Source organism: Nyctibius grandis, chromosome 1 (assembly GCF_013368605.1).
Source record: "Nyctibius grandis isolate bNycGra1 chromosome 1, bNycGra1.pri, whole genome shotgun sequence".
Classification (NCBI taxonomy): Eukaryota; Metazoa; Chordata; class Aves; order Nyctibiiformes; family Nyctibiidae; genus Nyctibius; species Nyctibius grandis.
In genome coordinates, this window is record NC_090658.1 from 133,626,514 (window position 1) to 133,649,189 (window position 22,676).

The 22,676-nt window shown below is 52.0% G+C and overlaps 1 protein-coding gene across 1 annotated transcript in view; it reads right to left on the reverse strand.

The window, feature by feature from the left end:
• IFT172 (intraflagellar transport 172) overlaps positions 1-22,676 on the reverse strand; it is a 37,697-nt gene that overhangs the window by 10,108 nt on the left and 4,913 nt on the right. The window contains exons 6-34 of the mRNA XM_068396874.1: positions 22,192-22,279; positions 21,128-21,342; positions 20,908-21,031; positions 19,826-19,921; positions 18,508-18,669; positions 17,150-17,203; positions 16,525-16,628; positions 15,830-15,915; positions 15,223-15,335; positions 12,189-12,356; positions 11,683-11,819; positions 10,738-10,845; positions 10,120-10,204; positions 9,702-9,794; positions 9,300-9,377; positions 8,672-8,920; positions 6,768-6,846; positions 6,132-6,252; positions 5,600-5,744; positions 5,436-5,525; positions 4,929-5,026; positions 3,918-4,053; positions 3,722-3,838; positions 3,135-3,277; positions 2,366-2,459; positions 2,049-2,113; positions 1,743-1,923; positions 1,119-1,228; positions 577-706 (exon numbers count right to left, since the gene is read on the reverse strand). Of these exons, the coding sequence (XP_068252975.1) occupies positions 577-706; positions 1,119-1,228; positions 1,743-1,923; positions 2,049-2,113; positions 2,366-2,459; positions 3,135-3,277; positions 3,722-3,838; positions 3,918-4,053; positions 4,929-5,026; positions 5,436-5,525; positions 5,600-5,744; positions 6,132-6,252; positions 6,768-6,846; positions 8,672-8,920; positions 9,300-9,377; positions 9,702-9,794; positions 10,120-10,204; positions 10,738-10,845; positions 11,683-11,819; positions 12,189-12,356; positions 15,223-15,335; positions 15,830-15,915; positions 16,525-16,628; positions 17,150-17,203; positions 18,508-18,669; positions 19,826-19,921; positions 20,908-21,031; positions 21,128-21,342; positions 22,192-22,279 (3,469 nt within the window). The remainder of the gene's footprint in view (positions 1-576; positions 707-1,118; positions 1,229-1,742; positions 1,924-2,048; positions 2,114-2,365; positions 2,460-3,134; positions 3,278-3,721; positions 3,839-3,917; positions 4,054-4,928; positions 5,027-5,435; positions 5,526-5,599; positions 5,745-6,131; positions 6,253-6,767; positions 6,847-8,671; positions 8,921-9,299; positions 9,378-9,701; positions 9,795-10,119; positions 10,205-10,737; positions 10,846-11,682; positions 11,820-12,188; positions 12,357-15,222; positions 15,336-15,829; positions 15,916-16,524; positions 16,629-17,149; positions 17,204-18,507; positions 18,670-19,825; positions 19,922-20,907; positions 21,032-21,127; positions 21,343-22,191; positions 22,280-22,676) is intronic.

Genomic DNA, 22,676 nt, shown 5'->3' on the forward strand with positions numbered 1-22,676 from the left:
CACAAGTGGTAAAAGCTGTTTGAGAGAGGGATGAAGCTGGAAAGAGCTCAGTCCCAGCCAAAAGACCGAGAGTCGGGAGCGCTTGAACTATGGGGAAGGGGAGAAGAAATGACAGCCCCCTTCAGCAGCTCAGGGAAGAAAAACCCAGCTGCTTTCACACACGGGAGAAGATCAGACAAGGACATAATTGTTATTGAAGTTGGTACAAGGGCACAAGTATGAGTGAAAAGTATGAACAAGAACACAAGCCAAAGGCTGGTAGACATCGGCCATGAGAAGAAGAAAGGGTGCTCATCTAGCCAAGGGCTAAGTCACAAAGCCCAGCTCTTCAGTGCAGGGAGATGCAGGCACAAAGACACTGGCGTGCTGCTGGAAGCGGTGCCAGAGCAGGGACGTCAGCGCAGCGCAGGGTGAGCACGCAGCCCACCACGGCCCAAAAGAATGGCCACAAAGGCTTCCAGACCCTGCGGTCCCTGGAGCCTGCAGATCCTCTCCTGTGCCCTGCAGTGGGACACACTGCAGGTCGTGGGGGACCTCCTGGGCAGCAGACGAAGGGAACCACAGCCCTGACTGTACCTTCAGCAAGCACTTCTCCGTCAGGACGCTGTCGCTGGGGTCCTGCACCTTCAGGTAGCAGTCCACCGCCCGGGCGTGCTCCCCAGCCTGCTCCCACTCCCGCGCCTGCTCCAGCAGCCCTTCTGTGCCTCTGCAGGGGGGAAGCAGGCTCTGAGCAAGACTGGGACGCTGCCAGAGACCCTGCAGACAGTGTAGGGCACGGGCAGGGGGGTGCACAGCAGAGGGAAGCCAGGGAGCTCAGAGGGGGCTGAGCGTGTCACAGGGAACGCTCACGGCCGGTGCTGAGGAGAGAATTGATTAAGGACCCTGGGGAGACGTGCTGGTGGTACAGGAGACCTCAGATGGCAAGAATAAGCCTGGGGTCTCCCAGAGCAGGGAGGAAGGATGTTAGTAAACCTATGGAGTAAGAAGACCAGGGTCCTCACGAAGGAACCAACGGGATGCCAGGGATCCCGTCAGGCTGCCCCTGTAAGGCACCAGCACAACGGCCCAGGGAAGAGCTCCCTGTCTGTCCCCCGCAGCCTCACCACAGCACTCCTTACCTGGAGCCCTTCTTGGCAGCCTCCCTGCCGCACTCCTCCTGCAACTCCGCCAGCCGACCGGGCACGTACTCCTTGCAGATCCGCAGGGCCTCGCTCCACATGCCAGCATCCTGCACAAGCACAACGGCGAGGAGACATTTTCACCAGTTCCCCACGATTCCCCACACTCCCGGCACCACATCACACATCCAGCCTCTCATGTCATCTTGCCATAGGACCCCCTGGAAAAAACCACCACAGCAGCAGCACCATCCAATTCTCTCCTCCCCCCAGACAGCACCCATGTCTATCCGTTCACACATGCCCACCCAGTCCCAGCCACCTCTGTGCAATGGAAACTCACAGCCTCCAAAGGCACCCACTCGTGCTGCCCCTGAGGACCACCCATATCCCAGCAGGATGCTTCCTCCCAGAGCTGAGAGAGAGCTAAGCTGTGAAATCTCTGCTGGTTCAGTCTCCTAAGAGCAGGCCAGAACTCAGTTCGACTGGGAACCACCCGAGTAAATGGTTTCTCTTTGGCTACTAAGCTAACAGGGAGAGCTGGGAAACGGATTTCACTCCTCCATCCAAACTGGGTTCTGGTCCAGTGAGGAGGGCCATGGTGTTGCTACAGACTACGCTCACCTTGTAGTACTTTATGGCCAGCTCAGGTCTCTGTGCTCGCAGGAGGAAGGCCTCTGTCTTCTGGAAGTCCCTCTGCTCAAAGGCAAAACACGCCTGTCCCACAAGCACATCAGCCACGCTGTCTGGGTCATGAGCCTCAGCCACGCGCTGCGCAGCATCCCAGTTCTGGTTGTGCACAAACCTAGGGGGATCAACGTGAGGTGTAACAAGAGGGACGGCAAGGAGCAGACCGATGCTGGAGATGAACCAGGCTGGCATCGTACGGGGAGAGGAGATGCAGCAGGCCGGGATGGGAAGGACACATACATCAGCACTGCCTCCTTGGGCTTCCCAGCTTTAATGAATTCTGCTCCAGCCTCTTCAAGTTTGCCCTAGGAGAGAGGAAGGAATTTGCCTGCACGCCTTCCTGCCCTGATACCGTCCCATGACCTCCTCTGCTACCATGAGGCAGAAAGGATTCATGAGACAAAGCCGTGTGTGGAAGCTCGGGGCTGCAATCATGGGGCCTTCTGGGAGGGCAGTGACTGCAGCCCCAGAAGTGCCTGCTCCAGCAGCCCTGAAGGACAACTGTGCAACTACCTGAGCGACCCGAGAACTCCCACCTACTCTGGGGGTAAAATTACCTCATCTTCTAGGTACATGGCATACTTTAGGTGGATCTCTGGCATCTTCTGCTTCATGGAGAGGCGGGCCAGTTCAAAAGCAAATTCAAAGACCCTACAATGGAAGAGAAAATGGGGTGAGGGCAGGCCTATGGGCTGTGAGGGCATGCCTGCAGCAAGGGCAAGACATCAAGTAGAGCACAAGACACTGGGAGAGGACACAGGGGAATACAGAGGGTCCCAAGTGAATGGGCACTGCCCATTGCTCCTGTTCCTGACCAGAGAACAGGAGCTTTTAGAGCCCCCGCTAAGGACACGCAGCTCCTTCACAGCTGTTAGTGCCAGAGGCCCTTGGTTCAACCCCAAGGGGACGTCACAAGGCTCCCCTGAGCCCAGTGCGGGGCAGAGCAGCAGTGGATGGCAGTGCAGCGGGTGGCTGGCCAGGCGCAGAGCGGGGCCAGCACTCTTCTGGCAGGCAGCTACTTATGGTGACATGAGGAGCACCTCCTCCCATGTTCAGAGGCTCTCACAAGACCCCCCTGCTGAGGTGAAGGGGCAAACTGCTCTTGCCTGCCCAGCTCTGAGTCAACATTTGAGAGACCGACAGGCGGGCAGGAAGCAGGATGGGTCAAGGAAGCCGAATGCCTGTGTGAAGATGTACGGGTGGGGTGGGAAGACGTGCCATGTCCTGGACCTGCAGCCGTCGTGTGCACGCAGTTATCTTGGAGCACCTCTTGTTTCTCAGGTCAGGCAGATGGGAGGGAAGTGCTGGGCTGATGGGCCTGCTTACCCGTTGTCTGCTGCCTCGTCGATGGCCGTCTCCAGAAGTCCGAATTTACTGAGGAGTTTCACAGCTGCCTCTCCACCCAGGCTCTTTGCCCACATATAGGCCATGTGCTTAGAGGAGTTTGGTCCCCCGTGTGCCTTGGCCACCTATCCAAAGAAAGCAGAAGAGCCCAATGCATCCATTCCGTCTTCAGCAGGCTGAGCCAGGACTCCCCTCTCACATGATGCTCGTCATCATGAGGGAGCACCAAACCCAACTGTTCTCTCCTGAGAACCCTTCTGTGGCCACCACCGGACCGGGGAGAGGGAGACCAAGGCTTATACAGCAGAGCAGAAAAGAAGCTGCTGCCTCCTCAGCATGGCCCACGCCACTGTCAGGTCAGCAGAAGTGACCCCTGGCAATGTGTCCACACTGGAGGGGAGCAGTGCTGGGGTGGGGCTGCTACAGGGTGGACATGGGCAGAGCGACGCCTCTGAGGTACAAGGCGTGCAGGGGTCAGGAGCAGAGCAGTGCCTGGAGCAGTTCCCACCAGGACCCGGCAGCCAAAGCCTCACCCCTACACGGGGGCAGAGCTGTGAAGCCATTATTACCCTGTAGGCTTCTTCCCACATGTCGTTCACTCTGTACATGGTCACTGTGGTCTTCCAGTCCTTCGCTTCTAGGTAGTGGTACTCGGCCTCCTGCAAGCGTCCCTCTGCCTCCAGCTCCTGCAACGAGAGGCAAGGAGTTAGTGACACTCTTGTCCCGGCTTGGTCTAGTTGATCCCCTGCTGTGGGATGCGCTCACCTTGCCCAGGTGCAGGTGGGTATCGCTGAGTAAGTCCTTGTGGTACTTGGCCACCAGTCTAACCATCTCATCATACATCTTACACTTCTTGTACATGGTGATGGCCAGGTCGGGTTCATTCACAGTGACGTAGAGCCTGGGAACACAAGCACATGCAAACGGCTCGGCCGAGGACACGGCCAGTCCCTGCAGTCCCTCCGCACGCTGCCCAGCTGCAGTCAGGCCCTGGGCACACTGGGAGGCATGACTGGTGTGCAGCATGGCTGCTGTGGGCTGCAAGGCTGGACACTGTGCCAGAGCCCTTCTGTTATGCCACCACGGGCTGCAGCAGGGCACAGTTATTCCCCCCATCCTCACTTAACCTGAGTCGTGACTTGGAGGAAGCCTCTGGACTTCCTTGACCTGTTCTCACCTTGGCCTCCAGCCTGAGGCTGTCAGTCCTGTTCGGATGCTGACGTGACAATGTCAGCTCAACTTACTCATACAGGCCAGCAGAAAGACTAAACCCACTGCGACCTCACCAGCTGTGATGCCCCCTTTCACGTACTGGGCATCCTTGAGAGGAGGTGTTGTGGCACCAGATACACGGCTGTGTTTGTCCCTGTGCCTACTAACCTTACTATGCTGTTACTAATCCAGAACTGACAACATTAGTAGCCTGGATGGGAAACACCCCGCTTTCCATATCTGATCCTCAGATGACCAGGACAGACCAGATGAAGCACTCTGCAGTGGGGAAAACCTTTGCTGTATTTCCTCTGCTACATGAGACAGCTGCACCCACCTGGGCCTGCTTTGTGTCCTGGTGGACAAAGACACATTAAGAGTCAGCAACTTCTTTTCCTGTGAACTCTGAAGTATCAGCTCTAGGTCTCCACACATGGAGAGAGTACCTCTGACCTTTCCAAACCCTAGTCCCAAACCCTACTCCCACCCCAGAAAAGGGCTCCTCCTCACTACAGCCATTTTTTCAGGGCTCCGTCTTGGACTAGTACCAAGGAAGATGCTCACCTCTCTGCTTCTTTGTACTTGCCCTGCTTCTCCATCTCTTGGGCCTGGGTGATATAGAGCACAGACACTTCTTCCTGACTCATACACTTGATCGCCAGCTGCCAAAAGGAACACACACGGGAGAAACTACAGCACACTGCACAGCAACCCCTTGATACGTGGTAGTGAGGGAGAAGGGGAAAACCAGGCTCCTTCCCGTTGCAAACAGGTGTATGTGCTACGTGCTCTGCAGAGAAGGGGCAGTCATCTGTCACTGCGATCAAAGCACACAGGACCACCCCCCTTGGAGAGTGCCATTTGTGTCAGAGGTGCACCCGCACAGGGCTGCCCAAGTCGAGGGCACAGAGAGGATGTGAACACCAGGGGCTGATTTCTGGATGGCCCTACACACCCCCTTTGGGAAGGGCGCTTGTTGGTCAGGTGTTGGCACACAAGGCACCACCACCTCCTGACGAAAGACGTTTCAAATGGGGTGAGGTCCCCAGAAGCTTTGGCTTTTGACTCTACCTTGTGAGCCTGCTCCCAGAGCCCAGCCTGTGTGTACATGTCAATGGCATCCTTGGTCTGGTCTCCTTTGATGTACAGCTCCTCCGCAACCTGTCGGGAAAGGACCACACTCAGCAGTCCCAAGGGACACGCAGAGCAGCGATGACTGTGGTCTGGGGCCTCACCTGGTACTCCTGTAACGTGGCATAGTGCTGGGCAATCTTGAGGTAGTATTTGGCTGCTGTCTGTTTGTCCTGCAAGTCCAAAATGTAGATGGCCTTCTTCCACTGCCGGGCCCCCAAGGCTGCCTCGATGGCCTTAATCGAGCACCTAGCACCAAAACCACAACTCTTTACAGCCAGCCAGCAGCCATCCCCTCCAGCTAAGCCCAGCGAGATCCAAGTTATCTGCTGCTTGATCCTTCTTCCAGGGTTAGAGCAGCAAAAAGGGTCTGAGTAACTGGTAAAGCTAAAGGGAAAGAATGAAGAAGCAGGAGAGCAGGGCAGAGTAATCAGGGATGAAAGGCCTTGGGGGAGATGCAGGAAGGCATCCATGGTCGGGGCCAGCAGAGGCTGCACATGGGCTCCGTGAGCACTAGCAAAGCGGGGTCGAGGGGGCTACACAGGCAAAACCCCCGCTGATTTAAGGAAACAATAACAATGTCACAGCTCGCCAGGGTACGCTGCTGCTGGTCACACAGCCACCGCCTGCCCTCACCTGGCTTCGATGTAATGGTTGATAGCAGCATCCAGCTGTTTCTGCTGCACCAGATGGTCTCCCCAGGCCTCTTCCAGCCTCACAACTTCCGCGGGAAACGCCAGGCGAGCCAGCTCCACCGCTGCAAGGGGACACGGCCGCTGTCACGCTGAGCCCAGCGAGGAAGCAGAGCCGTGGGGTGAACATGGGCCGTGGGGGGGGGGGCGCAGAGGGAGGGGAATGGATGAGGCTTGGAGCAACCTGGTCTGGTGGAAGGTGACCCTGCCCGTGGCAGGGGGGTTGGAACTGGATGGGCTTTAAGGTCCCTTCCATCACAAACTGTTCTATGATTCTATGAATGGTGACTGTCGAACCCACTGCAGCTCCAACAGGCTACCCAGCAATCTGGACCCTGTGGGGAGCAGGATCAAACCCATGCTGGTGCCATCAGCATGACCAAGGCCTTGGAACAGGATGCTGTCCTGAGACTGTGCGTGCAGGTACAACCATGTGAGAATACATACATTGAATGAGATGACACCTGCAAGCTTCAGAGCGTCTAGGCACCTCCAGGGCAATAGCTCATGGTGCCACCAGGCCAGAGTACCCAGGCTCCCGCTGGGGACGGATGGGGGAGGAACATATCTAGCACAGTACCTTTGAGGAAGGCATTGCCCTTGCAATAGCACTCCAGAGCCTTCCGCGGGTTCCCGACCTTCTCAAACAGGTCTCCAGCCTAATGACAAATACAAGCTGCCAGTTTCCAGAGCCACTGTCTCCCCACACCATCATGTACCCCACCAGTCCCACATACAGAGCTTGTCAGTCCTGCCACACACACTTCCCCATCAGCTACGCCTCCCCCCCTAACCAAGAGCACGGGGATAAGGGGAACTTCTAGGTAAGACTGCACGTGCTGAGACCATTGTCATCTCTACCAACCAACACACTCCAAGGGTTTTTCTGGGCTGCCACCTTCTATCAAGATAAGAGTTTTTGAGACAACCACCCTTCTCTGTGCAGCGGCTTGTGCAGCAGCAGCCCTTCCTATGACCACGGCCCCTCGGAGCTCCGCTGTGCGGGTGACCATAGAGGAGCCCTGGGCGTGAGTAGTGAAGGGGGAAGCTCAGCCTCTTGCACAGGTTTTTACCCTGCAGGAAAGGGTGGTGGCCAACAGGGTGGGATGAGGCTCAAAGCTTGTAGAACTCAGAACATAAGATAAGAAAGGCCATCCTGGCAGACCAAAGGTTCATTCCCTTCAGTATGCAAATGGTGGCCAAAGCACGTGTCTAGAGACAGGTTGGAAGAACAGAGCAAGGACACACCAGCCTTTCCTCCATTACATCTCTCCATCTCTGACAACCCGCATTGTAGAAGCTTCCTGAGTTTGTGCCCTCACGTCATCACATTTAATGGCTTTTGACAGACTCTACCTCCAGGATTTGTCTCATCACTTTTGGACCATTTATACTTTTGGTAACAGAACATCCGTCAGCAACGAGTTCCACAGTTACTCTTTCAACTGAAGGCTTCAGCAGAGGTGACAGGTTTGGAAAAGCACAACATCCTCCTGGGTCAAAGTGAAATGGTCAGAAAATGCCGAAGGCAAAATGAGGCTGGAGAAATGTAATTAAAGCAGAGCACATAAAACAGGGCAGCAAAAAGGACTGGTTCTTTTTCACACAACACAACTGAAGGGGGTAACTCACAGCCGACACTGTAGACCAAAAGTACAGATGGTTCAAGCAATACATTGACAAGCTCATGGGAGTAAAATCTATCAAGAACTCTTAAACATAAAACCGTTCTGGCACACTATAGTCTGCAAACAGCTGGAAACCACGAAAGTTCACTAGGGGAAGGACCACCCTGTATCTGCCTGCCCTGCTCTTTACATTTCTTCCTTAAACATCTGCAAGAGGCCACTGTTGGCCAGCACACCAAGCTGTACACCGGTCAGCCTCAGCACTGCCTTCTTAAATTAACATGATTATGTGCTGTGTGAAAAACACCCGTTTGTTTTAAAACTGCCACCTAATATAAGTAGTCACCAATTTTTGTGTTATTAGACACAGAGAATAATCGCTTCTCTCCTCTATGATATTCATGGTTCTACAGACTGTCCTCATAACCCCCTTTGTTCTTCTTCCTTAGCCTTTCCATTTAGACTATCCTCATGCAAAAGCTGTACCATCATTTTTATTCTGCTATGAGGAAGCACTGTACATTTGCACAGTGACAGCAAGTTTTCTGTTTGAGTCACAGCTCCTTTCCTGCCGGTTCCTACCTTCCCAAGGGCCTCCTTGGCCATTACTGAACACTCAGGGAGACGTCGCCAATGAGTTGTGATCTTTTTCCTGACTAGTAACAGTAATTCCAGACCTCACCCGTGTATCATGGATGCAGTTAGGATTTCCTCCCAAATATTAACTGCAAATTTATCAACACAGAATTACATCTGCTGCTTTCCAGCTCAGTCCCCCTGCATCTCACAGATGCAGAGGACAGGGTAAGAGCTTTGATGCCACTAAGAAGAAAGCCCAGTGGGGTGGGCCACTCACCTGTTCATACAGTTCCCCTCTGACCAGTGCCGTGGAGACTCTATTGATGACATCCGCGTTGGTCAGGAGCTCATCCCTGCTCATGGCCAGCCGTGCTGCTTTGGCTGGCAGCCCTGCCCGCAGGTATAAGCTGATGGCTGCCAGGTAGTCACCCTGTCCCTCTTGGACCTCCCCAGCCTTCTCTTCCTGCTGGGTATCCAGCAGCCACTGGTAGTAACCCCGACGCAACTTATCCAGCATCGGGTGTCCCTGTTGAGAAATGCAGCACAGGTTGACCTGGGCAAGGCAAGATGTCATCCTGCAGGCTCTGAACAGCCAGTTCATGGCACAAGACCCCTTGCTGCCCAGTTAGCAGAAACCACAATGCCAGCCCTGTGTACCACTGCACCATCCATTCTTTTTCGAAGCCCTAGATGCTCCTAAACCAATTTCAGTCGCTTTTCTCCCTCACCATTCACCCAGGGCCGTACTTATATCAGTGCAACCTTCCCCTCTGCTTGGAGCCCCTCCAAGCAGAAGCGAGGTCCTGACAGGGCATGTGAAGAGAACCCAGACCCTGAATGGACTCCCAACCTGGAGACTTGTCAAGCAAGCCCAGTCCACAGCCCAGTGCAGCTACATTCTGTACCTTGGCCTCGGCAACCACAATGCATTCGTCCCACATGTGCAGCTCCTGGTACATGTCCATGGCCTCCTCTGTGGCATTCTGTGTCAGAGAGCAAAGTGTCAACCTGAAGGCTCCATCGAGCAGACTCATTGCCATTGAGCTCTCACAGTGGGCAGGGTTAGATGCGCAGAAAACACTTGAAAAAGTGTACCGACCCCCTTACATGGATATACATCCTCCCTCACCCTCTTCATCCACCTCAGGGCAATCCTACAGCTTGGAACAAGAAATATCTCTTATTTCAGGGCCAAAACTCTTCCCCCAGGAATAAGCAACCTCTTCCTTTTCTCTTTCACACCAGGGCACAAACCTCCCCGCTCAGAAATAAACGAGACCTTTTCTCCTCCTTGTTCCTTTACTCACTTGTTCCAGGAAGATCATCTCTGCCAGCTTGTAGTTCTTGCCTAGCATGGCCAAGCGGGCACGCACCAGGTAATGGTCTGTACCATCCCCACCCTGCAGATAACATGTGAGCTCAGTCAGTTTGTTGAGTGAAAGAACAGGCTCTGGAATGATACAAGGGAGGTGACCGCAGGTGGGGTCTGTGTCATTACAGAAACTGAAGAAGACAGATGAGAGTCACAGGAGTGACAAGACAGAAGCAATATGAAACGGCTAGCCAGAAGAGGCACCTGGCAGGCGTGGATGACGGATTATGTCAGCAGCTTCTACACGACCAGGTACTGGTCTGTAGCAGGATACTGGTGATCATGGACACAGAAGATAACGTGTACACAAGTGTTCACAGGAAAGCAGCTGCACAGCAGAAGGTTTGACTTACATGCTCTTGAGCTGCCTGGTCAGCAATGGCATTGGTTTCATGCAGAAATCGAGCCTTTGCCATGTTGCCCAGAGCTGCAAAGCACCTGGAAAGAGCAAAGCAGTTAGTCAATAACTGGGCGTTGTTGCCCATTTTTGGTCCAAGAAAAGAAAACCAGAAGCTGGGCAGCAGACCCAGCTCTGCAAGGTGGAGAGGTGCGGTGGCCCTGCTTCAAGGGAAGGATTTTGCCAAGACCCATGTTCAGCTGTGCCCTCTAGCCCTGCTCCATGGGAGAAGCCATGGGCCTGACCACTGCTCGTCCCTCGCTTCCCCAGGCTTCAGAGATGTGCTGAGCTTGTCCGTGTCTCTCAGCTCCTTGAAGCCTTGCTATACACTGCTTTGGGTTGCCATCAGCAAAATATATGCTAGAGAGTGATGTCTTCCTGCCCCCAGTTCTAGCATTACCTTCCAGGATGAAAGGGCAAAGTCATCGCCTGGAATACAGAACACTTAATTCTCCAATGCAGCGAATCTTCCAGGCCACACAATAAGTCACACCTTTAGTTAGACCCTGGTTTCTGTGAGGGATTCAGCAAGAGAGTGTTTAAGCCAGCAAGATGTTACAGCTTCCTCCTGTACCTCTCTGCAATGTGAAGCTCTCTAGCTTCCAAAGCCAGTCTGCTTAGAGTCTTCCACATGGCTTCAGTCTCTGTGGACATTTCCAGTGTCTCCAAAAACGCAGTAGCCCTGGAGACAGAGAGATTTGCAGGCTGTCAGCAACAGAAGATCTCTCTGAGGAAAATCCTAGGCTGAGACAGGAGCTTCCTGACAAGAGCTGCACTGAAAACAAAGGCAGCTGGGTGTGACCAGTTCTGAAGAGGATTGTGTAACACAGGGCCCGACATATCAGGGAAAAATGCAGAGATCTAGGTGATCCCTGCCTGGGCTAAGCTACTTAGAAGCATATGGTCAGCAGGAGGCTGTAGCAGTGTGGGCAACTCCAAAGAGTTGTGTCTGAAGCAAGTCCCTGGTGCAAAGAAGTCTCTCAAGTGGTAACAGTGCGATGTGAACTACCTAACGTGAAATTTTCTTCCTGGTCTATTTTAAAGCTCTATAATAATGCCAGCAGTGCCAGGTGGCTACCACACCTGCTTCAGGCAGCCAGCTTTCACTCTGTAGAGCTCCTGAATGTTTCCATGACACTGTCACCATCCCTGGAGGGGTAGCAGCAAAGGCACCTGGTACCACTTCACATCTGGCTGCTATGGAAGACACTTATTCACTGCAGTTAAGTGAAAACTGCCTGCAGTGAATTTCTCTGTGTCAGTGGGACCAGACTGGCCAGTCTCTTGTGCCCCCGAGTCTGAAACCACAAAGCTGTGAGGATGAAAAAGCTGAATATTCACTGCCAAAGGACTCTGCTCCGCATTATAGTCACACCTGGCACCAACATCACGCTCAGAGCCTAAACTTCAGCTCGGTATGGAAAGCTGTGCTGCTGTAGCTCATGGATCGCTGACTCTCAGATGGCTGGTATGTGAGGTGGGCTACCTGCCATCACCATGTGGTGTATCCAGCACTTACCTGTGATAATCCCCATCGTCAATGGCAGTTCCAAACTCTATGAGGCCTTCGTCCAGGGTGTAGGACACGGTGTTCACCCCTTCAGATACTATCACTTCAGTCTTTCCATCATTACGTTCCAAGTCTACAATATCCCCCTGGAAAGAACCAGCTATCAACACTCCTGTGTTCCCCTAACGTATGCGGGGTAGCAGGGACATGAGGACAGCACCGTGACAGCTCTGCTGATTAAAGTTCTGCTGACTGAGCTCACACTGAGCAGACTTTGTCCTTATCTCACCAGAGGGAAGGAAAAAGCCACTGAGCAGCTCCTTGCTATATTAACTATCTCCATCTTCTGCCAGAAACGCCTGCCACAAAGTTGACAGATGAGCTCATACTTTGTCCAGAAGAAACTAGCAGTTCCCTTCTGTCTCCCTTCTGCAACACCACCCTGACCGTTCCCACACGCGTGAGCAAGAAGCAACATAAACTCCTGGAGGCAATCAAAGTCTCCAGAGCTTTACCTTCAGAGGAAACATGGTGACTCGCTCTGGAGCATCAATGTTGTACCAAACGCAGAGGCTGTTTCTGTTCTGAGCCACCACCACGTCACTGCCTGGGACCCACTGCACGTAGGAGCAGTAGTTCAAAATGGAAGTCTTGGTGCCGCTGTCAACGTCGTAGAGCTGCAACTAGAGCGGGGAGAGGAGAAAAAGGCTCCGCCGGGCTCATGGCTGGGCTGCCAGCCCACACGAGCATGGCAGGAACGTCTGAGCAAGCACCTTGTAAACAGATACTACCAACCAGGAATCAGGCCTTTTCCAAGACACGTAGCCCAAACTCCCACACCGTTATTTACACACACCACTACCCAAGACTTAAGATGTTTTTAACCTTCGCAGTATTTTAAGCAGCACGCTCAGATCCTGCCTTCCTTGTCACTAGGCACGTACGTCTATAAAGCAGAATACACCTTGTGCTACTTCGGTTCCCTCTCAGTTGCAGAGCTGGAACAGAGGAACGGTCTCTTAAGCCCTTCATGCAAACAAACTGGGGGACCAAGAAGGGCCTTCCTCTGCAGTTCTGGGCTGAACTGTCACACACAGAATCAGCCAGGTTGGAAGAGACCTCTGGGATCATCAGCTCCAACCATTGCCCTGACACCACCATGCCAACTAGACCATGGCACTAAGTGCCATGTCCAGGCTTTTCTTAAACCCCTCCAGAGATGGTGACTCCACCACCTCCCTGGGCAGCCCCTTCCAATGGCTAATAACTCTTAAATAACCCTGTCCATCCTAGGGAGAGTCCTATTGTGAGAACAGTTGCCAATAAGGTGGGTTTTTCTAGAATACACTGCCCCAAAACAAACCTGACAGTCTGGAAGGTGTGACCTTACACATGGCGTAATAAAGATGTATGATGCCTTGTAACTTAAAAGTCCTAGGCTGTCTCTGCTCCTTCTCATAATTGTCCTCACCTAGCGAAGACAAGAAAGAGAAAAGGAAGGGAGAATTGTGCTAGCCTCATGATGTACCAGTCAAAAGAGAACAAGAAAGTCCCTGTTTCAGTCTGTACCAAACTGGTTGGAGAAATACGTACAGACATAGCTTAGGAGAACGATGGTACTGTCTGATCTAGGCTGGTGGCAGTATCTAACGAAGGAGCTGTCTATGTAGCCTCTGGAGAGGCCTGAAAAGGAGACAGAAGAGGCAACAGCAATCTTGATGATGCCGCCGTCCCTTGCTGAGACAGTAAATTAGAGGACCCCAATACAAACTGACCGAGACTGCAGAAATAAATATAAAAAGATACATTGCTGGGAAAGTTCTCTCTTCTCACGTAACAGGACATACACAGTTCTGTGGAACTGCACATATCACAAAGAGAAGCCTGTTCCATCTGCTGCAGGCTGCAGTCACTGTTAGCACTTCTCTGAAGAGTATCAGTGCAGCAGAGCCCGAACAGAAGCCCTGGCTATGTGCAGTGATTCAGTCTCCTTTGCAGTGAAGGTCTTTCCGAGACCTTCCTTCTGAGAGTTAAGAGGGTCTGGATTAGAGAGGCAACCTAACGCAGATGCAGGCATTACATTTTTTGCAAAACCACCCTGGGCTGCTCCTTCTGTTTCTCTGGAATCACAAAGTACTTGTAGGAGTCCTTGGTCTGTGATGGCCCAGAACCACGGTCTTTGTGCAAGAAAGACTACCTCCAGCACACCCGTGTGAGAGAAGTGCGAGGTGCAGAGACTGTGAGGTGGCAGATGCATGCACTGCAATCTTTGGCTACAAAGTTGAGCACTCTGGTTGCCAGCTGACAAGCTTGGCAGCAATGAATCAGCCTGTGTGTGTGATAACAAGCAGACAGGTAATTAATTGGAGATCTGTGATTCCCAGGCAAGAAGGTATCTTTGCACCCCTACAATCTATGATGCAACCTTAGGGGTCAAGCTGCCACAAATGACAAAGGAGGAGCAGCTCGGTGAAGAAGCCTGGGGTTCCTGTCTGAAACGTGAGAGGTGAATTCAGAGTTTCTTCTGAGATGAGGCTGGGAAAGTTCTCAGGGATTTCAACACCGTGCATGTATGAACATAATACTTCATCCATCCTTGGATTAAGGACAGAGGTACAGGCCAACGTGGAAATATTCTACTGCAGACTGACAGTCCCCAATGGGATGTGAACTGTGGAGCAATTAAAACCACCCTGTGACGAGCCACAGAGCTAGAGCTGGGGTCTGCCACAGCACCTGGGACACTGGCAGAGAAATTCTGGATGTGTTATACCATTGACAAGAAGGTCATGCTCGCTTCTCAGGACACTTTGTGACAAGAGGAGCAAATGAAGTCAAGCAGCCAAGGAGCCTTACATTCCTAACAGTGAAGAAAGGTTGATAGTGAACTGAGTGGAACTGTAACACAACTGATAAATACATCTCCTTGCCTCTGCGGTGAGCTGCTTCAGCTGTGTCTGTGCAATTAGACACAGGTGAGTACCTGCACGTCATAATCTGCAGTGTGAAACCATTACCATGATTTTGGGCATAGTTTTGTCCTGGGCTTCCTAGTACTCTCCCAGACAACATCCAGTCATGGTCTGGGAATCAGCACAAGCCAAGGGCCAGACCGAACAAGCTACTTGGTCGTGACTATGCTGGTTTAGAGAACTAGAGAGTTCATCTTACAGACATAAGCCAAGCTGTTGCAGAGAACACCTTTTTTTAACTTACATAGTTAAGTGCAACATTAGGGGCCTCATCCTGAGATTAACCCACTTGTCTCCATCTCACAGCAGAAGGCTCTATGATTTTCATTTTCAGGTGTGACAAGATGGAGCAAGATGTCTAGTAACGAGCTTCAGAATGAGCTGTGACACAAGGCCAAACACGCGATGCTGCCAGCTCATGCAGTCTGAACATGGTCTATCTTTGTCAAAGGAGTGGTCAAAAAATCATGAGTACTTCAGATGTTTCTCACCTCCCTCCCTCCATTCAGGCATACCTGTCTTTACCTCTCCCCAGGCATGCCATCTTGCCACACTCCCCCAGATGCACCCGCCTTACCCTCATCTTCTTGTCCCTGAAGAGTAGTTTGCGTCCTGTTTCGTTCAGCTCCAACCAATCAATCTTGCTGTCATGGCTGATGGTGCCAGCGTTGTAGCCACCAACAAGGTCCACTTGGGAAGTAAAGAAAGGAAACAGTGTAAGTACCTAATGTGCCCCAAAGTGCTGAACATTCAGTGATGTCCCATGGGGACCAGGTGCCTGGGACCTAATTAGGGCAGGACACCCTGGCAAACACACTGTGACATGAAAAGCAGACTGCAGTGACATTTTATCTTGATGCCTTATCAACAGCAGTAACACCCTCCACCCTCCTGTGAGCATGCACAGATCACAGGCAGCTGAACCGCACAGGATCTCAGGTCCAGGACACAGTCACAGCCGCCCCACGGCTGTGTCCACACCAGGCAGCCAACCTGCCAAAAGCAGGGCAGCCTGGTCTCTAGTGCCTGCTGCCAGGCAGAGGGAATGCAAAAGGGGCCTTCAGGAATCTGCTGGTTGGTAGAGTGAAGGCAAAGAGGACCTTCAGGGATGTGCTGCCTGGCAGAGAAAACACAAAGGGATCAGGAAGGCTGGCACTAAGCAGGGGAGGGAGGTTTACATTCACCTGTTGCTATAGTCTTGATGTCTATCAGATAAGCCAGTCTCTTGTTCTCCTCCATGCCTCTCTGCCGTCTCTCGTTGATACGGACACTAGTATTTGAGGGAATGACCACGGTTACCTTTACTACTCTCCAAATTCACAGGACTGAATCACATAGTCCCTCCCAGGCTTAACCTGCACTTTCCCCAAGCACGTGGAGCCTCTTGCAGTTCTCCGTACCTGTGACTCTTGCACAGTACCTATGGCTGCCTCGCATGAGAACAAACCTTTCTGATTCATGGCTTCACCCCAGAAGCTGCCCCTCTGGAACCAGGGTCCTCAATAGCAAATTGGTTACGCTGCTTCCACCTCGGAGCAGCCCACGATCCTCCCTTCTCTCAAATCAGAAAATGGAGTATGAAAGAGGGGAGATTGAGATGAGATCTGAGGAAGAAATTCTCTGCTGTGAGGGTGGTGAGACCCTGGCCCAGGTTGCCCAGAGCAGCTGTGGCTGCCCCCTCCCTGGCAGTGTTCAAGGCCAGGTTGGATGGGGCTGGGAGCAACCTGGTCTGGTGGAAGGTGTCCCTGCCCGTGGCAGGAGGTTGGAACTGGATGGTCTGTAAGGTCCCTTCCAACCCAAACCATTCTATGATTCTGTGATATCTGAGGTCACTCTCACAAAATGCCTGTATGGCCACACAGGCAGGTGTAACACTCACCTGACAAGATGAGGGTTCATGAACTCTGTGCGGACAGAGCCCAGGATGTCATTGCTCCCGTACTCCACCAGCGTCAGCTCTCCAGCATTAAAGATCATGCAGACCTGAGGGTGAGAGGGGAACACACTCTTACAGAAAGGCCAGGTAAGCACACGTACCTACCACTGAGGCGTGCAGAAAAGAACGCTGCTGCTCACAAGTCTAAATTCAAACCCTCTGGGATGAGTAAGGAATTGTCCTTGGCTCCTTGTTGTGACTGCCAGCTTTTCCTCAGGGCTGGGGATTTTAGTTCTGGGCCTATCGGTCCTGCAGGAGCCAAGCTGCCACCCTGACAGCTGTATTCTGTGCCTCTAACATCCTCGCTGGCTGTTGCTCTTTTATTGCTCCTCTCTCCTATAGGGTTATGACTTGTGCAACTTGACTGTCCACACACTGAGTTTGTTGTCTACCAGGCACGTGGAAGGCAAGTATGGGGAGGAAGCAGATCAGGATCTGCATGGAGAGGGTAAGTCCAGGAAACTGCTGAGAAACAGGGTTTTCCAGAAGTGCAGTTGACACTTTTCCTGCGGGGCACACACAGCTTTACTCACCATTCACATGTAGCATCCTGCCCCATCCAACTTACGTTCTCATTGTCGAAGAAGAACTTCTCGTTCCCTCCAGATCCTTGCCAGGCCACCTACAAAGCAACGGCACGGGGTGAGCGAAGGGCTGACAGCTCCTGCAGGGGACCAGGTCACAGGTGTCGTGGTCCACTGTCCAGCTCTCAGCTCCCACAACAGACAGACAGAATCACGCTGCAGAAGGGATGCTGCCCAGCACTTCAGCTGTCAGCACTGTTGTTCAGTCATTCCCAGCTTGCAAGTTCCTCACTTCCCTCTCCTTTTTTTAACCTCTGCTTCAGACTCCTGTTCTCTTCCTGTAGTATCTTATTGCCCTCTGCACAAGAGGCCTCTACGTGACCAATGTACTCCCTCCAGCCTCGTCTTTCACAGGCACTTCTCCACCTTCCTCAGACTAACTTCATTATAAAAATCACCCACAACAGCCCCTTCGCCTCTGTACATTTTCACAGAATCAGTGCTACCATTTGTGGGGGCAGAATCTCCACACCACATGTAGCTGAAACCCTTCTTTTTTGGGGTCATGTCAGAAATGACTGATCAGCACAGTGCCAGTGGGGGACCAGGTGATCTGAAACTTGAGAAGAGCACTGGATAATACAATAGTTACTGTGATGACAACAGGCAAGTGGCCAGAGAGGCAGAAAACTGACAGGCAAGGCTGCAGCTGTCCTCATCCCTCCTTCAGCCAGAGCTCCAACTCACTGCTTCAACAAAACTCCAGGGAGACAGCAAGATGGCAAACGGACTACTCACAACCCTGTTCTTTGTAAGAAGCTGTGCAACTGAAAGGAAAACTCCCCTGTGCAGTATGAGGTAGAGAAACCTGGGAGATTTAGTCTGGCCAGGTTTTCAGCTGGATTACCAAGTATTGGTATCCTCCAACCCAAACCTGTAGTCAGGAGCTCCTGCTCCCAGCTAGCTGATTAGCACACCATTAGCCTGAATAAAAGTATGAGATACCAGTGTGAACAAAGCCTGGAGAAGGGAAGGCTTGAGAGACCTCTAATAAGGTGATACAGGCTTTTTTGGCAGATGCACAGTGAAAGGGTGAGAAATGGTCATAAATTAAACCAGCAATTCCAATGAGACTCAGGAAAAAAGCTTTCCCCCATGAGGACAGTAAAGCGTTGGAACGTGGGACCAGAGAAACTGTGGGATCGGAGCAACGACATCTGAATTTAATTTTGACCTTCCTTTGGGTAGGCAGTCTGATAAGAGATCTCCCAAGGTCCCTTCCAACCTGAATTATTCTCTGATTCTTTGAAAACAGATGCATTGTTCCCATGCAGAAAACATATTCTTTGAGTTACAAAGTTAAGCATTTGACAATGAAGAAATGCCACAGATTTTCCAGTACCTCACTGAGCTTGTTGGAGCTGATGTCACCCAGCAATAACGTGTCTGAGGTATGGGCCACCAGATATCTGTCTTTCCCTAAGATCTTCACCTCATCGATCTCATAACCATACTGGGATTTCAACACAACCCGAGTTCCTGTTGAGAGGTTCTTCACAATGACCTAGAGAAAGTGGGAAAAAGCAGTAAGAGGCCATGCATGGAGGAAGACCACAGACTTCTTGCCCCATGGAAGATTATGCAACAGATGATACCTGGGTATTTAGATGTCCCCTCACACCATTTCACTCTGCTTTTTAAAGAAACCTTACCATTCCTTTTGTATGGGATGACAACTGTAGTAGAAGTGTGCGATTCTCCATTCTGCCCTTTAGAAGTTTCCTGTCTAACTGGAGGACTACTCAGGATCAGCCACACTCTGAGAGTCCTGCTCTCTCTCCACTGACCACAGAGGGGTGCCTAGACTGCTGCCTCACACTTACTACATGATTTTGAACAAGGTAAAGTTGGCTGAAATTAAACAACTTAAGGAGCCTGCATTTGGCATGGAGGTACCTTCTGCCCCTCTGCCCCGCTCTCGTGAGATCCCCCCTGCAGGGCTGCGTCCAGCTCTGGGGCCCAACAGAAGGACACGGAGCTGTTGGAGCGAGTCCAGAGGAGGCCACGGAGATGCTCAGAGGGCTGGAGCCCCTCTGCTCTGGAGACAGGCTGAGAGAGCTGGGGCTGTTCAGCCTGGAGAAGAGAAGGCTCCGGGGAGACCTTCTAGCACCTTCCAGTGCCTGAAGGGGCTACAGGAAAGCTGGAGAGGGGCTTTTTACAAGGGCATGGAGTGACAGGACGAGGGGGAACGGTTTTAAACTGCAAGAGGGGAGATTGAGATGAGATCTGAGGAAGAAATTCTTTGCTGTGAGGGTGGTGAGACCCTGGCCCAGGTTGCCCAGAGCAGCTGTGGCTGCCCCCTCCCTGGTAGTGTTCAAGGCCAGGCTGGATGGGGCTTGGAGCAACCTGGGCTGGTGGAAGGTGTCCCTGCCCGTGGCAGGGGGTTGGGACTGGATGGGCTTTAAGGTCCCTCCCAACCCAAACCAGTCTGTGAGTCTATGATTTTACCTCACACAAATTCACAAGCTGGGAAATAAACTCCATTGTCTTTGCTCCTGGCCAGTTTCCACCCAGCCTTGACCCTGTCCCAGGAACATTCCCTATGCATGTCCCGACAAGTTGCTATGAACAAACTGTAGGCACAGAACTCCAAACATGTCTAGCTTTAGCAAGCATCCTTTTCTTATCACGAGACATTACCTCATCGGATGTTCTCTTACCTGGCTTGGTCCCACATATGTCATTTCAAATTTATTTTTGTAAACGCTTCTGCGAAGGCAGCAGTCAAATTGTTCAACTCCTCCACACAGAGTGCCCTGGGGAAACAAACACATTGCACGCAGTCAGTGAATCCTGTTAAGGAGAGATATTCCAGACCCTACTTACATGAAGAGGATCGGGGGTGAGACAGAAATCCACAGGCCCTGGCTGCTCTGGGGAACCAGGCTCAAGCCCCCAGGTGCATGACGACCAGCCCTATCTTGATAAAGGTTAAAAATCACCTTTATCCTCTTCTTCCCCATTATCATTGTTTCCCACTCCTCCCTCTCCCAGCTTCCCAATCTCTCCTCCCTTCCAGCAGAATCCTTCCACCCTCATCTCTTTCTTTGTAACATCCCCATTCCTTTCACTGAGCTCCTGTCTCCTAGCCCCTTCCCCTTCTCTGCAAGTATTTGTTCACATGTTCAGTTAATTCTCTGTTTGAAAATATTTCAAGGATTCTTGATTGTTGTACACAAAAAGACGCAAAAACTATTAAAGTTGTAAATAGCAACCTTCCCAAATAATTTAAGTGCTTTAAGGAGTTATTCAACTTAATACAGAAAGTTTTGCAGAAAGACTAATTTAAAGAGCTTTAAGGAATTGCTTAACTTGAGAAAGGCAGATCAAGGCCCAATGGCTGGAAGTAGAAGAAAGACAGCTCTGAGCTGAAAACAGAGCACACAAGCATGGAGTGTAAGTAACAGAGCAGTTTTGCACTGCTTCTCACAGGTGCTCAGAGGAAAGGATGCTCATGAGACTGCTCTAGAGGAGCTACGCTGACCTTACGCTTCCGTGCAAAAAAGGACTGTTGCTGCCAATGAGCCCTTACACAATTGTCCATGTTTACAGCTGTGCACACTGCACATCTGGCTGCAGCAGTGTCCCTTGCACAAGGTCGCAGCCGGGGCACCCTCCATCGCACACCCAGGCGACGGCGTGGCCGCTCTCAAGAGCTCTCCCCATGTCACATCAGGAGCACGCACAGGACTGCCCTGGTGTGTGACCCCTGGGCTCAGGGCTGCCGACCGATGATACAAACCACACAGATCCGTGAGCCATCCCTCTTCCACGCTAAAGCCGTGATGGTGTAGAGGTGAGCTATTTCTTTGGGTTTGCCCTCCTCCCAGGCACCGCGGCGCGGGCTCCAGTTCAACACCCTTAACCTGTAGGAACAGACGAGAAGGCAGAGACATGAAGGAGTGCGTGTGGTTGAAGAAGAAAGCACTGTAAAGGGGAGACTTGGCCATCAGGCACCATACCTATCGTAGCTGCCAATGACGACAGACTGGCCGCCAGGACTGGCAGCTGCTGTGGTGAACTCCCTCTCTGACGAGTCCCGGCTGTAGTCAAAGGTCTGAATCACATTGCCCTCCTTCCCATAAGCTACAATCTTCTTGTCGCAGCCTGCAGCCACGATGCTGTTGGAAGCCCAGGCGAGGGCATAAGGAGGACAGGGATGCACCACCAACCTACCCTACAAGAGACAAGAAAGAACATCCTGAAAATGTGAATGGCTGTAGCCCCCACTGGCCTCTGTATTCAGCTATCACAATGAGACCAGTACGAGGCCCTTCTGCGAAGTCCAGTTCATGAGGGTTGCTTTGTCTGGCTGCCCCAGCCTGTAGGAAGGTAGACAGAAACCAGAACCGAGAGGTGCATCAGCTATTCCATTCTTTTAACTGGGAGAGAAGATTCCCGATGGCAGTAAGACCACCAGTGCCATTAACTAGCCTGGGGTGCACTCTTAACGTAGCAGGGCCTTCAGCATATCATGGTAGAGAGCAGACATGCTCAGACTGCTTCCGCTGGAGAGAGAAGATCTGAGAGAGAATAGCATTCCCTTCACCACAGCCTGAAGCTCAGACTGCTCCCTTTGGGGAGGAGCAGGAGGCTCAGGAGAAACGCTGGGTGCCTGGAGTATCCTGTCCACAGACAGAGCGTGAATTGGGGATTCGGGGTTAACCGGGATAACTATATGTTGCTTAGTGAGAAAAAAACAATAGCTGTTCCCTGGAACCCTGCTCATTTGAGCATCACCCTCCTGGGCACTAACATCAGATCTTTCCAGACACCTGAAAAGCCTTGTGTCTCATACACAAAAACATACCTTCCCCTCTTACCACGGCACTCAGTGTATTTCAAAGCATCTACTCGCTATTCTGTCTTCATCAATGCTCCATAAAACCTACGCTAGCAAGCACAGACTGCAGCTCCTCTCCAGACTTGCACCCCCTCCACAGCCTGACCCCTCTCCAGAGCTCCAGAGCTGGGGAGTAGGCTGTGCACACAGGAATTTTGCTCATTGAAGAAGGATCTTTGATACCTGTGATTCCCCTGAGCCCTCGTCGTCGAAGAAGTAGCGCACGATGGTTCCATCTGCGTGGCCAGACAGGATTCCCTTCCCCGAGGCGCTGCACAGAAACACAGACAGGATGATGCAATACTGCACCTTTATCTTCATATCCCTGCCCAGAGGAGCCAGTCCCAGGGTCGTTGTTGAAGTTCCTCATCAAAGGAACCTTCACCAAAGACAAGCTGGGCGATGAACACAAGAGTATCTAGTACTTGTATTGGTGTCTGTAAAAACAAAGCAGACAAAGGTACAGGAACTGGAGAGTGGCCAGTTAAGTATCTTCATCACGTGAAATCACAACCACCAACTTTCTGTATTACTAAAACCCAGAGAGGCCAAGTAACCTGAAGTGGAACAATGACTGTGCACACAATTTCTTATAGCAACGGGTATCAAACCACCCTTGCGTTGGAACTGTTCCAGCAGTGAGGCTGGACATTGTGACACCAGGAATC